This window comes from Rhyacophila brunnea, unplaced genomic scaffold (genome assembly GCF_057557595.1).
Source record: "Rhyacophila brunnea isolate RB1 unplaced genomic scaffold, BYU_Rbru_1.0 scaffold_2, whole genome shotgun sequence".
NCBI classification, from domain to species: Eukaryota; Metazoa; Arthropoda; class Insecta; order Trichoptera; family Rhyacophilidae; genus Rhyacophila; species Rhyacophila brunnea.
Genome location: NW_028232859.1, coordinates 3,499,347 through 3,512,199, shown reverse-complemented (window position 1 = coordinate 3,512,199; position 12,853 = coordinate 3,499,347). Strand labels below are relative to the sequence as shown.

The 12,853-nt window shown below is 32.1% G+C and overlaps 1 protein-coding gene across 1 annotated transcript in view; it reads right to left on the bottom strand.

The window, feature by feature from the left end:
• GABA-B-R1 (gamma-aminobutyric acid type B receptor subunit 1) overlaps nucleotides 1-12,853 on the bottom strand; it is a 615,543-nt gene that overhangs the window by 129,152 nt on the left and 473,538 nt on the right. The window contains exon 5 of the mRNA XM_085946509.1: nucleotides 10,241-10,375. Within this exon, the coding sequence (XP_085802635.1) occupies nucleotides 10,241-10,375 (135 nt within the window). The remainder of the gene's footprint in view (nucleotides 1-10,240; nucleotides 10,376-12,853) is intronic.

Sequence of the window (12,853 nt, the reverse complement as noted above, 5' to 3'; positions counted from 1 at the left end):
AACAAAATGGATACACTATGAGAGCTCAAAAACCAACTATTTTCAAGTCAGATTTAGGCGTATTGTCCTTGTATTTTGAGATATATAACATTGTATCTATGTATCTCTGACATATGTAATATCTGTCAATCAGTCAAACAAGTAGTAACTTAATAACTTGTTATTTTTCTTTATTGATGACATTATTAGAACCACAGCTCAAAAATATAAACCGTTAAAATTATAATACCACTAACATTATGCTTGTAAAATGTAACATCGTATTGATAATTTTTTACATACGTCGGGGTCACCACTTATCAGGGGGATGAAGGTATGTGCTGATGTTACCTCCGATATTGATGCTCGTATCGTAGCAGGCTCCTTGGTGTGTAATGCGTAACATGGTATATTCGGGACACAGTTTACTAACACATGGTGTTGGTATTTTCATGGTTTTATATTGTAAAATAAAATTTGGATAAATACTGCACTAATAAGGGACTATCACATTGGTTTTATGCTGAGTTGGAAGGTTTACATTATAATTTGAATTTAGGTTGAATGTTACGCGAAGTTGCGCGCGTAAACTGACTATATTGTTGAAAGGCAAAAATCAACTGTTCTAGGACGGTCGAGATGCAACCGTTTCCTTTTCCATTTTTGCGTAGTTGTCTATGGTCTATCAATGACCATATACAATAAAATTACAGTTTGTAGGTTTATATACGAAACCTCTACAGTACCACGTGTTACTGCATTTAGTTTAATCACTTCGCAAGAGAAATGTCAAAACGGGACAGCATGTATATTTCAGATATATGCCATCTTAATTTAGTAGTATAAGTATAATAATACAATAAATATATTTTTTAATAAAATACTCTTCCAATTCAGAGAGATTTTAAAGTAAAAATAATATTAAAGCTTTCCAGTCAACTTTTATAAAATAAATCAACTGTTGTATATTATTACTTTTTCACTGCACTTTTCAGTAAAACATGCTCCTACGTGTTCAGTTGGTATTCGCGTGCCAACAAGCAGACGTTTTTTCGTGTCACTGGAGTACCTTGTACATTTGTATTGTTCAAAATTGGAATTATTTGTGTTCTTTTTTATGAAATTTAAACAACACGAATGCAGAAATGTTTTTGTATTAAAAAATGCAGTCAGTTTAAATAAATCTTAAGTTTTTTTATATAAATATTGCAAATCTTAGCATGGAATCAGTTACTAAAATAATTTGGATAAAAAATAATAAAAACTTGGTCATTGTAATCATGTAATCGATAGTTAGAATACACAACAGTGAAACGATGGCTTTAAGATATCGATGAGAATCTGAATTGTCATATAAATCGACTATTTTTGTCTCATACTCCTGCAACCAGGATTGACATTCAGGAAAAAATAAATTGCGTGCGTGAGTCGTGTGTATTGAAAAACAAATGTAGAGTGTCTTCTTTATTCAACTGCTACATATAGGAAACTGAATAGTGAATTTAACGTTTGAAGAATGAAACAAAATGGTGGGTAGGTAATATAATTTTGATAATAGAGCTGCCAAGAATGTTATTTTATCTTACTGTGAATTATAATTCATTTATTTACATAAACGGCTGTAGATAATAACAATGAAAATATCTTTCTTCTACTTCTCTGGCACTGCTGTTCTGCGTAGACTAGACATTCTTCAAGTAGACTCTAACATTCTAGTTAGTCATTCGCTTTTAATCTCCAGTCGATCATACCCAGCGTTTGCAAGTTTCTTTGTATACCATCAAGCCACCGAAGATATGATACTTCCGTACTCCATTGTTTTCTGGACCATTATACGTAAAGCACTTTATTAGCGCGCGCTCATCCACACGTGTTACGTGGCAGGTTCGTCGCAAATGTTGAATTTTGATAAATTTGACAACTTCGGACACATCAAAGAGATTCTACTCTCATGATTGATAGTGACGCCCTGAAATATTCACAGAAACTAAAAATACACTATCAAATTGTTATCACTAGAGATTCACTGATAGAACGTCAATACATATACATGCTAACGCATTTTCATCAGCTTGTTGGATGGCCAATATAATTAGTAGTTGAATTAAAATAGATTTGATCAAAAACTGTTGAAAAATCTTCATCCATATAGATGCAATCTAAATGTATGAAATTAAAACAAAAAAGGAGATCTGATCAACTGTTTAAAATGGGTAAAAGGAATTTCGCATTATAGGTTAATTTAAAGAAAGTTTCTCACTTACTTCAACAATATTACGTAGGTACTTCACACTTACTATAAAAATATTTCATTCTTATTTCAGATTCACCCAATTAGTAGTTCATTGCCCACATGATTATAATATGTAAAAATATTGCATAAATAGGTCCGAAATACGTAAATTATTAGAATTATATACTGTATAAATAAATTTTAATACAATTTGACAAATCATGCATACACAATATATTCCCGTATTAAAGCAAAAATTTTAATATAAAATTCAGCAAGAAATACATATTATGGAAATATATTATTTCCTCACAAATTTTATGTAGGCAGCCAAAAGCAAAACATTTTGGCCACTATTTAAAAAAAAATCACGTAATGCACCGAGAAATGCGCAAGTAGGTTATGTAAACGTCATTTTATTTTTGGGACTGCCAATAAGAATAAAATTAGTTTGTTATCAATACAACCAATCTTCCTCTTCACACCTCACACCTCACGACTCCAAACTCTTTGGTTTGATACCACTTATGCATACAAAATTTACATCGGGTATATTCGTATCGTATGCGGTTAGGTTTACGATGAATTTGTGGAAAAATTGACATATATAATATGATCTTTAACAATGACCCTATCGACAGGGGAAAGTTCCTCACTACACGTGTATAGTCGGACACTTCATGTCACTAAAGTTAAATGACGGCAGAGAAAATCAAGATTATTTTTTATTTTCTGAACTTTTCTTTAAGCACCAAGGTGAATGGTTTCAATAAAATCAGTCCTGTGCAGCTTCGTTCCGGGACAAGGAAGTGTGGCATTAAAAATTTTTAAAGCATTAAAATTCAAATCATTATCATTTATGGCACCAGACTTTTGAATTAACTCCTCTTCTACAATACAAAAAAGCTTTCTTACTTTTAACCGGGATATTGGCATAGAAAAAATATAATACAACATTGTAATATGATTGCTTTGGCTAATCTTTATTCCAGAAACAAAGCACTAAGTTACGAATATCGTATCTTAAGTCACATACTAAAGAACCGAACTAACAGTGATCAATCATGGGCCAAGAATTATTATTAGCTTGACTGTCTGCGCCCATGATGAATCGCTGGTGTATTTATTCGGGGCCCGCGGACGTGATAACAGAGGCGCGTGATCGGGTTAGCAATGTGTCCCCCTGAACATTCATCTTGCCGCCATTTGGGGAGTTTGATGCGCATTCTGGTTCGTTTTGTTGAGAAACAAATTGGAGGTCTCCAGTGTAGCGTAGCGGATATTATTAAAGTTTTTGACGTTTCGTTTTTGAAATGCGATGTTTTAATTAATGACAGTCACGTATATGCAACGAAATTTATAATGACTGATGAAATGTTATAATTATTTTTTACGTGGTATTACAAGTTTAATTAAATTACAATATCAGAAATAATTTTGATAAAACGACGGAGAATATTGCGCGGGCAGAATAACACGCCTGTAATTTTAAATTTTAAGTCCTGTTCTTACCTTTGTCTGATAACATAAAAGCTGTTTCTACCATCTTCTCTTTCTTTGATCCATATAATTTATATTACAAATATATAAACCCATTCCGAATTCATTATTAGTATTTCTCAGGTTTCCATATTTTACATGTGGATTAATTTAATAAATAAAATATCGTAGACGTTATTTCCTTTAATTTTAATAACAGGGAAGCTGAAAGATAGCATAACGATTGTTTTAAAAAATGCTCAGTTAAAATCTTCACATAATAATATTTACAAATCGGTAGATAGTTTAATATGTTGGATTCTGAGATGATATTCGATATATACGGATATAAACTAATTATTATTTATAATTATTAACTAAATACATTTGAATTATAATTGATTTAAAGTTTATTCCACTTGAGTCGTTTTTAGTGAAATTTAGGTGCCACGATTGAAGCATTCAGTTTATCGATTATAGATTATTTACTCTAACATTGTTTTTTAAATTTTTTTATTAGATTTTCTCATTCTTCTTCGGCCATGTCCGTCCCTTAGTTGGAGCATATGGACACCATGAAGCGCCTCCAATAACCCCTGTTGCTCGCCAGTCTTCTTGCATTGTTCCAGGTCAAACCTCTCGTAGCTACACCGTATACATTATATAGATAGTATTTAACGGCCTTCCATGACGCCGGAATCCGGTTGGCTTGAAGAACAGGCAAGCCAGGTTGAAATTCTCTTCTGGCATCTCAGCATGATGAGAGGCTGCTTGGTGTATTCGCTTATCTCCTCGTTGCTCCTAAAGTCATCCACCGAACACACAGTATCCGTTGCAAATATCTGTTTTCAAAGCTCAGTATACGGTTGCTCTGAGCCTTTGTAAGGTATCATTATTCGCTACTATAGAGCAGCACCGTCAAAATGCAAGCGTCGAATAGGCGGCATTTGGTTTTGATATGATGAAATTTATAATTAGGTAACTAATTTTATTGAAAGCCCAACACTAAACTTTACCTAGCTCCATCATTTACGTTTAATGACAATTTAATACGTTGGATGCTGAAAACGCACCTGGCGCGTAATGATCAGGCGGTCGATCGATGTAATTAACGTGCATTTTAAAGGTGGTAAATAAAAAATCATTATCTAGTCAGCAGCAAATGAATTTAGATAAAAAAAATAATAATAATGAGATCCTGGAATTGGAATCACGGTTGGAAATTCTTCTTCATTTAGAATCTCATGACTGAGGATTGTGATTCAGATTATTTGGTCACCTGACAGCATTATCCACGGCTCGGCTTTATCCCTATCGTCATTTATTTAGCTATATGCAGATAGAGGAGGTTATAAATGATAAATCTCGTCTCGCAAATTCTTGAGAATTAATCAGAAAAGATGAATAATCTAATCTTGTGATTTAATTCAAAAGTTTTGAAAATTCATATTTCTCGAGAAATCATCAATGAGATTCTTGAGATTTCAAGAAATTGTCACTAGGCTAAGCTGTCGATCGCAACCGGAATTTAAAATAAATACTGGCATAAGATGATTATGAAATTTGATACTGAATGCAGTGTCTTAAATATTCAGATGACATTTTTAGCGTAAATTGAGAAGAGGTAATTTGATTATAATGTTGACTTCTCGAAATCTCCGACAATCAATAAACTAATTTCGTATTCTCCAGAAAACTAATATAGAGAAATGTCTAATTTGCAGAATCTGTGTCAGTCTTATGATCCTCCTGATTTGGTACGTTTATCTAGACAGAGTTCTTTTTTATACCTTCCGACCTTCCGACCTTCCATTAAATTTTAAATACTAATCCTGTAATCCCAGGTTTGAAAAAAAGTCCTGTATAAACTACATATTATACAAATAAATAATAAACTTTAAGATGAGAAATCTTATTATGATAGCAATTTCGTATATTTGAAAATATCATTGGTAATGTACGATAGATGAAAGAAGTAGAATATAAAAAATACAGGCTGGAAATATGATGTAGTAAATTATAACATGTTTAGTCGGCATGTTTTCGTTGTTAGAAGCTATTCCGAGTGCACAAAAATCGCGAAAATAAGACTTATCTCTATTTCCGTATGAATAAAATCGAATAAAATATGCGAGGATGACAAATGTTTTCCCAGATATATCATAGCATGTCCAATAACTGAGGAAAATTTCAATCTCTCGGTGAAATGCGTGGCCGGGAATTTACTTTTTTCTGCCTCGGCATGATGAAAAAAGCTTCGTGATTTTCGATTTATTATTTTCGCATTGAAATACCGCCAGTGTTGCCATGAATGTCAAACCTCATGACGATTATTTATTTATTTACCGTTTGTATAATACTGTCAGCATACATTTTTAATCTTTTATTTTGTGTGATTTTTTTTTTCAAATTGCAGAGCAGTTCAAACAATTTCGATTGGAAGACCATATTGGCTAGAATTTAGATCGTGTATATCGTATAATATACATAAGGCAAGGGAGCGGAAGGCAATTAAAGGCTTTGAGATGTGGTGTTGGCGTCGAATGCTTCGTATTTCTTGGATGGAGCACAGGACGAACTAGTCAATCATTCAGAGACTGAAGATAAAGGAACGACTATCGACAATATGTCTGAGACGAATTCTGGAGTTTTATGGACATATTTTCCGGCGTGGACTGGACAACCTGGAGAAACTGGTAGTTTTGGGTGGCCTCCAGGGAAGGCGAAGCAGAGAAAGAGCGTCTGCGCGTTGAAGCGACCAAGTGAAAGAGCTGAAAGAAGCGGAAGATCGAGAAGGATGGAAAGTCTTGGTCGCTCAAAGGATGGCAAAGTTAAAAGTGGTCACGATCTTCAGCCTCGTGTATATGACCAAGAAGAAGAAGTTATCGTATGAACGATAATGAACCGACAGAACGAGTAATATCAAAAAATCAAATAGGACACAGAATAAGAGTAAGGCTAAAAAATCGCTGATATTAAGTGCCGTTTACATGGAAAACTGGAAAATATTGACAGGCGGAAAGAGTTTTTGTATGAAGCCACGACCTATTCTTGATCGTCGCGCTTCTGATGATGATTATTAGATAAGACAGAGGAAAAATAACATTTTATAAATTGGCAGATCGAAACTGAAAAATGACGAATTGTCTATAGGCGCAATAATTGTTTTCTCTTTTCGATATGACTGATAAACATGTTTGACATATTATTTGTGACTGTTTATGACGTAAACATTTTTTAAAGATCTTGGAAGCTAAACCATTCAAGCAAGCATACAGTTTTTTGTAAAGTTTTAATTCTTTATAAATAATGCCTTCGATCAAACGAACGAAACGATATTTTGACACAGAAAGAGTATTGTCAAATTAGCAAACTTGCTTTATTTACTGAGTGAGAAAATATTACTGACATAATATTAATAATGAAATAACTTACAATAGTAAGTACTATTTAATTCCACATTTTTAATATTATTATAAACCAGTTTTGTCCGCTTCTGAGGCACATTGTCAACTATAAACCGGTCCAGAATAATACTTAAAAAAGTGGAATTGGTACATACTAAATATTGTGATTTATTTAATTATTAATAGTACAATGCATTTACACCATCAATGAATTTGATAGTTGACATCATAAAAGAAAAAAAACCTACCATATAAACTAGTGCTAACACCGCGGACTGGCGCGTTTGGAGTAGGTACTTGGCCATTAGATATAGTTAACGTGTTATTTAAATGTGGTAATTAAAAGGTCATCAGTGATTGTGTTAATTATTGAATTAATGATATTATTTCCAATTGAATAAAAAAAAATATAACATTAAAACGATAAAGTTAGTTGAAAAAATACGATTACTGCGTTTAGGTATTTATTAAATATTTAGACGCAAACTTTTAATATTTAAATTCTAATGGATTCAAGTTTATAACTATTCCAATTGAGTCGTTTTCTGTGACCCGAGTTTCGCCTTTCGGCATCTTCAGGCACTGTGCGCACTCACCAATGGTAAATACATACTGACAACGAATACAGTTAATTCTAATTTATATAATAAATTAATACAAGGTACGCAGGTAAAAACAATATCATCTACCTATTAAATCAAGGATCACAATAAAAAAATTCACAAAAAAATGAGGAATAGTTGAAGTGTTTGTAAAAAACCCTATCTAATACATCATTAGATACCTAATCACTAATAATACATTCAATAGGTAGTTATATTATTGACATTTCTCATTAGTAGTTATACTCCATTAATTTCCCAATACGTTACCCAGGGTTATTGTTTTAATGTCGAGATTTGTATGCATTTTTTTTCGACCATGTCCGATCCTAATAGGATCATATGGGCCTCCCACAGAGTAGAAGTTTGTATTGACAGATTTTGTTTTTTACGAGAAATGGATGTCAGCCACTTGCTGAACCTATTAGATCCATACCCTGACATCCACAAATTGAAAAACGATATGTGTACTTGCCAGACCCAGGATTCGAGCCTGGGACCCACGGCGTTATAGTCCAACACTTAAGCCGTGCGGCCACCGTGGGCTGTATGCATATTTAATGTATTATTAGTGATTACTGATTAGGTATCTAATGATCTATCAGGCAGGACTTTTTACAAACACTTCAACTTTACTATTCGTTAGAATTTAAATTCAAATTTCATCATGTACGATAGTATTGATGTTTAGATAATTCATTTGACAATTGACTATTACATACCCTCTGAAAAGTTGATTACTCAACTAAAAATCGAAATAACATGTAGATCTTATTCACTAATATATACATGATAATTAATTATGCACGTCTATATTTAAAAACATTAATGTTATGTTGTTTTATTTATGTCGCCTAGAAAACTATGCGAAAAATTGTTTCCAAACTCTGCTATTTTTTATATTTCAATAATATTGGAGACGATGATACTAATTGGCAATATATATATATATATTGGCAATACATTGTACCCGCCAGTCTTTACATTCATTAAGAAACACGATTTTCAGAACATTAACTTCGATAATTAGCTGTGCACAGTTGAGAGGTTAGTTAATTATCTTCTGAGATACTTACATACAGATGTATCCATTAAATTAGTCGTATAGTGCCCAAGATCTTCCGAGTCAATTATTTCTATTACAATGTACAACCGAGAAGTTTCTTTGTAGCTCATTACGTCTTATTCTGCTCAAAGACAATGAAGAAATATATTTAGGTATTGGTCAAAATTTATTGCCAATGTAAATTCTAATTGAAAATAACTCTATGCTATATATACTACCTTGTTAAGTAAAAAGACAATGTTTTTCGTTTTAGTGAAATGAGCGCACAATTTTTAAACTACATTTTCTATTATACGTATTATGGAAACTTTTGTTTTGACATAATCGTTAAATATACAGTGAATATTCAAAGATTATGTCAAAATAATCCAATAATTTTACATAATATAAGAGAAGATCTGGTTTAAAACTTGTGTTCTTAATTCACTCAAACCAAAAAACACTGCCTTTTTACTTAGCAGGACAGTATAATGATGGAAATAAAAGAGGAGTCTATAATACATTTTACATTTTAAATTATCAAACGGACTAATAAAATAAATTTGCATATTATGTTGTGTATAATTTTTATTTCGTCACACTGACTGGTCAAATTAAAGTAACATTTTACATTTTGGTATAACTCAATAATCGTATGACCAGTTTGAACTGTTTCGAGACCCCCTTTTAATTTTTACGATGAATCGATTTCGTCATTTGTGGCAAAAAAAAATCGTCAATAATAAACAACAACAAAAACACATTTAATTTAGTTCAATACATTTGAAAAACACTTCTAAGAAAATATAATATAAACAATAGAAAAAATCTTTTTGAAAAAAGTAAGACACCTGGCAGGAATCGAACCTGCATCTTCTGGGTTTACACCCCAATCAGCGCATTATCCACTATGCTACGAGGTGACGTATTAATGACGACAAACTTTAACTATTGGCATCTTAATACCTACTCATCAGCGTTCTTCCAAATCGAACTACTATTGGCAATCGGTTTTTGTTTATTAAATCAAAGTAGTTACCTACTTACTATTCAATATATACTACTTCAATACGCTATACTCGTAAAATTCTTCGTTTTTAACATTATGACAACGGCTCTGTTACCTATGTCTGCATATAGAGCCAAAGTGAGTGTGCTAAATTCAATACGGTTAGCAAAAAAAGTGTAGCAAGATATACCGATAAATAATTGATTCTAATATAAATGATTGCATAGGTAGCGATAATAAATATATATAATTATATTGCAACTGTCAGTTATGTAGTTGCATTGCGCCATTTAGTATATGACTTAGAGGCCATAGACTGAAACCGTATGCGGTTTAGAATTTAAAACAACATTCAAAATATAATATCGTAGACCATCTACGGCGTAGAAGCGTTGAAAGTTATGCAGTATTTCATCATAACTCTCGCTTATATTAATTATTCTACGAAAGTTTGAAAGATAAAATTAAATGATATTTATCACTTACCACCATAAGGTTCCACATCTTGGCAGCTTCGGCGACCGTGGTACAAACTGTGCTGCAACCGGCCAACAGGAGCAGTTTTTGTGGAGGGTTGTACAATAAATTGTACATTACACTCGCACCTAGTCCGGGTTCACACTAGAAAAAAAAATGAAAGAAAAATATTAATTAGTAGGTATGTTAAACTTGCTCTGTAGTAATGATTTACCATATTACAAGATATGATTTTAAGTCAATTCGAAAAGGTTCGATGTGTACATAATTTATGATATTTTGGAATCGAAGCCATTTGTTGGTCGTTTTTAGCCGGTGAGCTATCGACTGATTTTTATTGAGAGGTTTGTAGTTATGGCCCCCACATCCTGAAGCGAGCCCCTAGGCTAGGATCTTTGGCGGGCCCCCCTACCTATCGCGAACGATAAATGAAGTGTGATACTCTACAGTAGCGTTTTCCAAATGGTGTACGCGGTAAAATTAATGTGTAGAAATATTTTGTTTTTTCTTTGTATATTTTAATACATGCATTTGAATTATGAAGTAGTTATCGAGTATCGATAAACAAATAAAAATTGTATCGTACAACCACATGTTTTTAATTAATAACATTATTGACGGAAAATAGCTTAAAGCAATTACTATTAAAGGAAATTTGTTATGTGTGTTTATCTCACTTATCTGGTTGACTTGCCTCGCCTTCCTAGGCTAGAGCCCTGCCAGCCTCCCCCTTGTGGGGCAGCGATGTTTGTAGTAAATGAAGTTTTATGTCGCAAAGGTGCAGATGAGTCAAAACGGAAAGAGAACCCTGATTTCATTTGTATGAGGTTCTTATCTTTATATTGCTGATGATTTCTTGCGTTTATATTAAAATGTCGGAATATGGAGGCAACCCGAATAACATTTCGCTTTGTCTTTATTTATACTTAGGTATTTAATATCAACTTTTAATCATTTTAAATGTACGTGTAAATACTCATGTAGGATGTCAAATATGATGTCAAAGCTTCACTCTGGGGTGAAGGCTTTTGTTGTAACGTTTGACTTTTCACTCACACATCACTTCTATAGCTCTACGTGTAAGTAAGCTTCTAAGATTCATCATGAGACAAGCTAAGCTATCTAAGAATTAAAATATCTTATATATTACATTCTACGTTCAAATATATTATAATAACATTATTATAAACATAAAATAGATCTAACGATCTCCGACGATAATTAAATACTCATCACTCTAACTTATCATAATATTGTATTAGATATAATGAGCAGTCGATATCAAACCTTTTAATCAAGTTGTTCACAAATAATTTCTCAATTGAATAATCGTTCCATGTATACTTTTTTTCCGAGAATGGCGTAAAGCTATTAAATACTAAATTAACATAGACAACTAAATTAATATTATCTAAATATATAGTACATCCTCAACATGACGTAATACAATGCACAAGTGCATATGATAAACTACCATTAATACAGTTCTGTGTTTATTAATCAATTATGTGTCCACATATAATTAAACTTAGTACTTAGTTGGACGTCATACTAAATTAAAATACCAAACAACTACAATATTGCGTAGTATTAATTTCAAATATGGTTTCATTAAATGGAAGCCTTAAGGAGTTTCATATAAGCTTATTTTAGAGCGCACCCAAAAGAGATTTCTTTGATGGCTATATTTAAACTCTTTACGAAAATTATTCTTAACCTTATCACTGCCAGCCAATTTTTACTAGGTGGGCACTTGTAGGCCAGCTATTTTTGGAATAAAATAAATCCCTTAAAAATAAGAAATAGGAACAGAATGACAAATATTTGTAAAAATTTACCAAATCAACATGTTTCTCGAGTTTAACGTGAATATTTTCACACTAAAATGATAAATATTGTTTAGAAAATATACACAAACAGTTCATTCAGAAGTTATAACGTTTACAAGATCCCGCGAGTAAAATCGTCCGTGGCCTGACAAGATATACATGCTTTGGCGAGTTAACTCGTCCGTGGCACTGATCAAACTATTTTCCTATTAGTACGTTTCTCCAAGGCACGATTGGTTTAATTTTTTTGACGTATATAAGTCACTTCTATCTTAAATCATTTTCCCTGTTTGTTCATGGTTTCCTTATCCAATGTTTTATAACATGGATATAATATGCATGTAGATGATAATTTCCTGCATGATCGTAGTCATAACATAACCGAAAAATATCAAGATATAGGATAATGTAGGAGAATAATAGAAGAGCTAAAGATTAAAGATTAAAAATACTAATGTAAAGTGAGTGTATTCCAGATACTTTTATTGAGAGCAGATAATGTTTAAACTTTACATATTATATTATGTAACGTAGTTAAATATTTTTTTTATGATTTTCTCACGTATAAATATATATGTGAAAGCTATTAATATATTTTTTACTTATATTATGACACTTGTAGCTACCCTTTAAATTTTCAATCCCTTAAATATATTTAGAGTGTAGCAAGTTGTATAAAGTTGAAACGAAGTTGATAATATTTTCCTTATATTTTAATTTGAAATTTACAGTATATTATTATTTATTGAAATCTATATTCTTACTTTTATTTAGATGTACCTATTTACAAAAT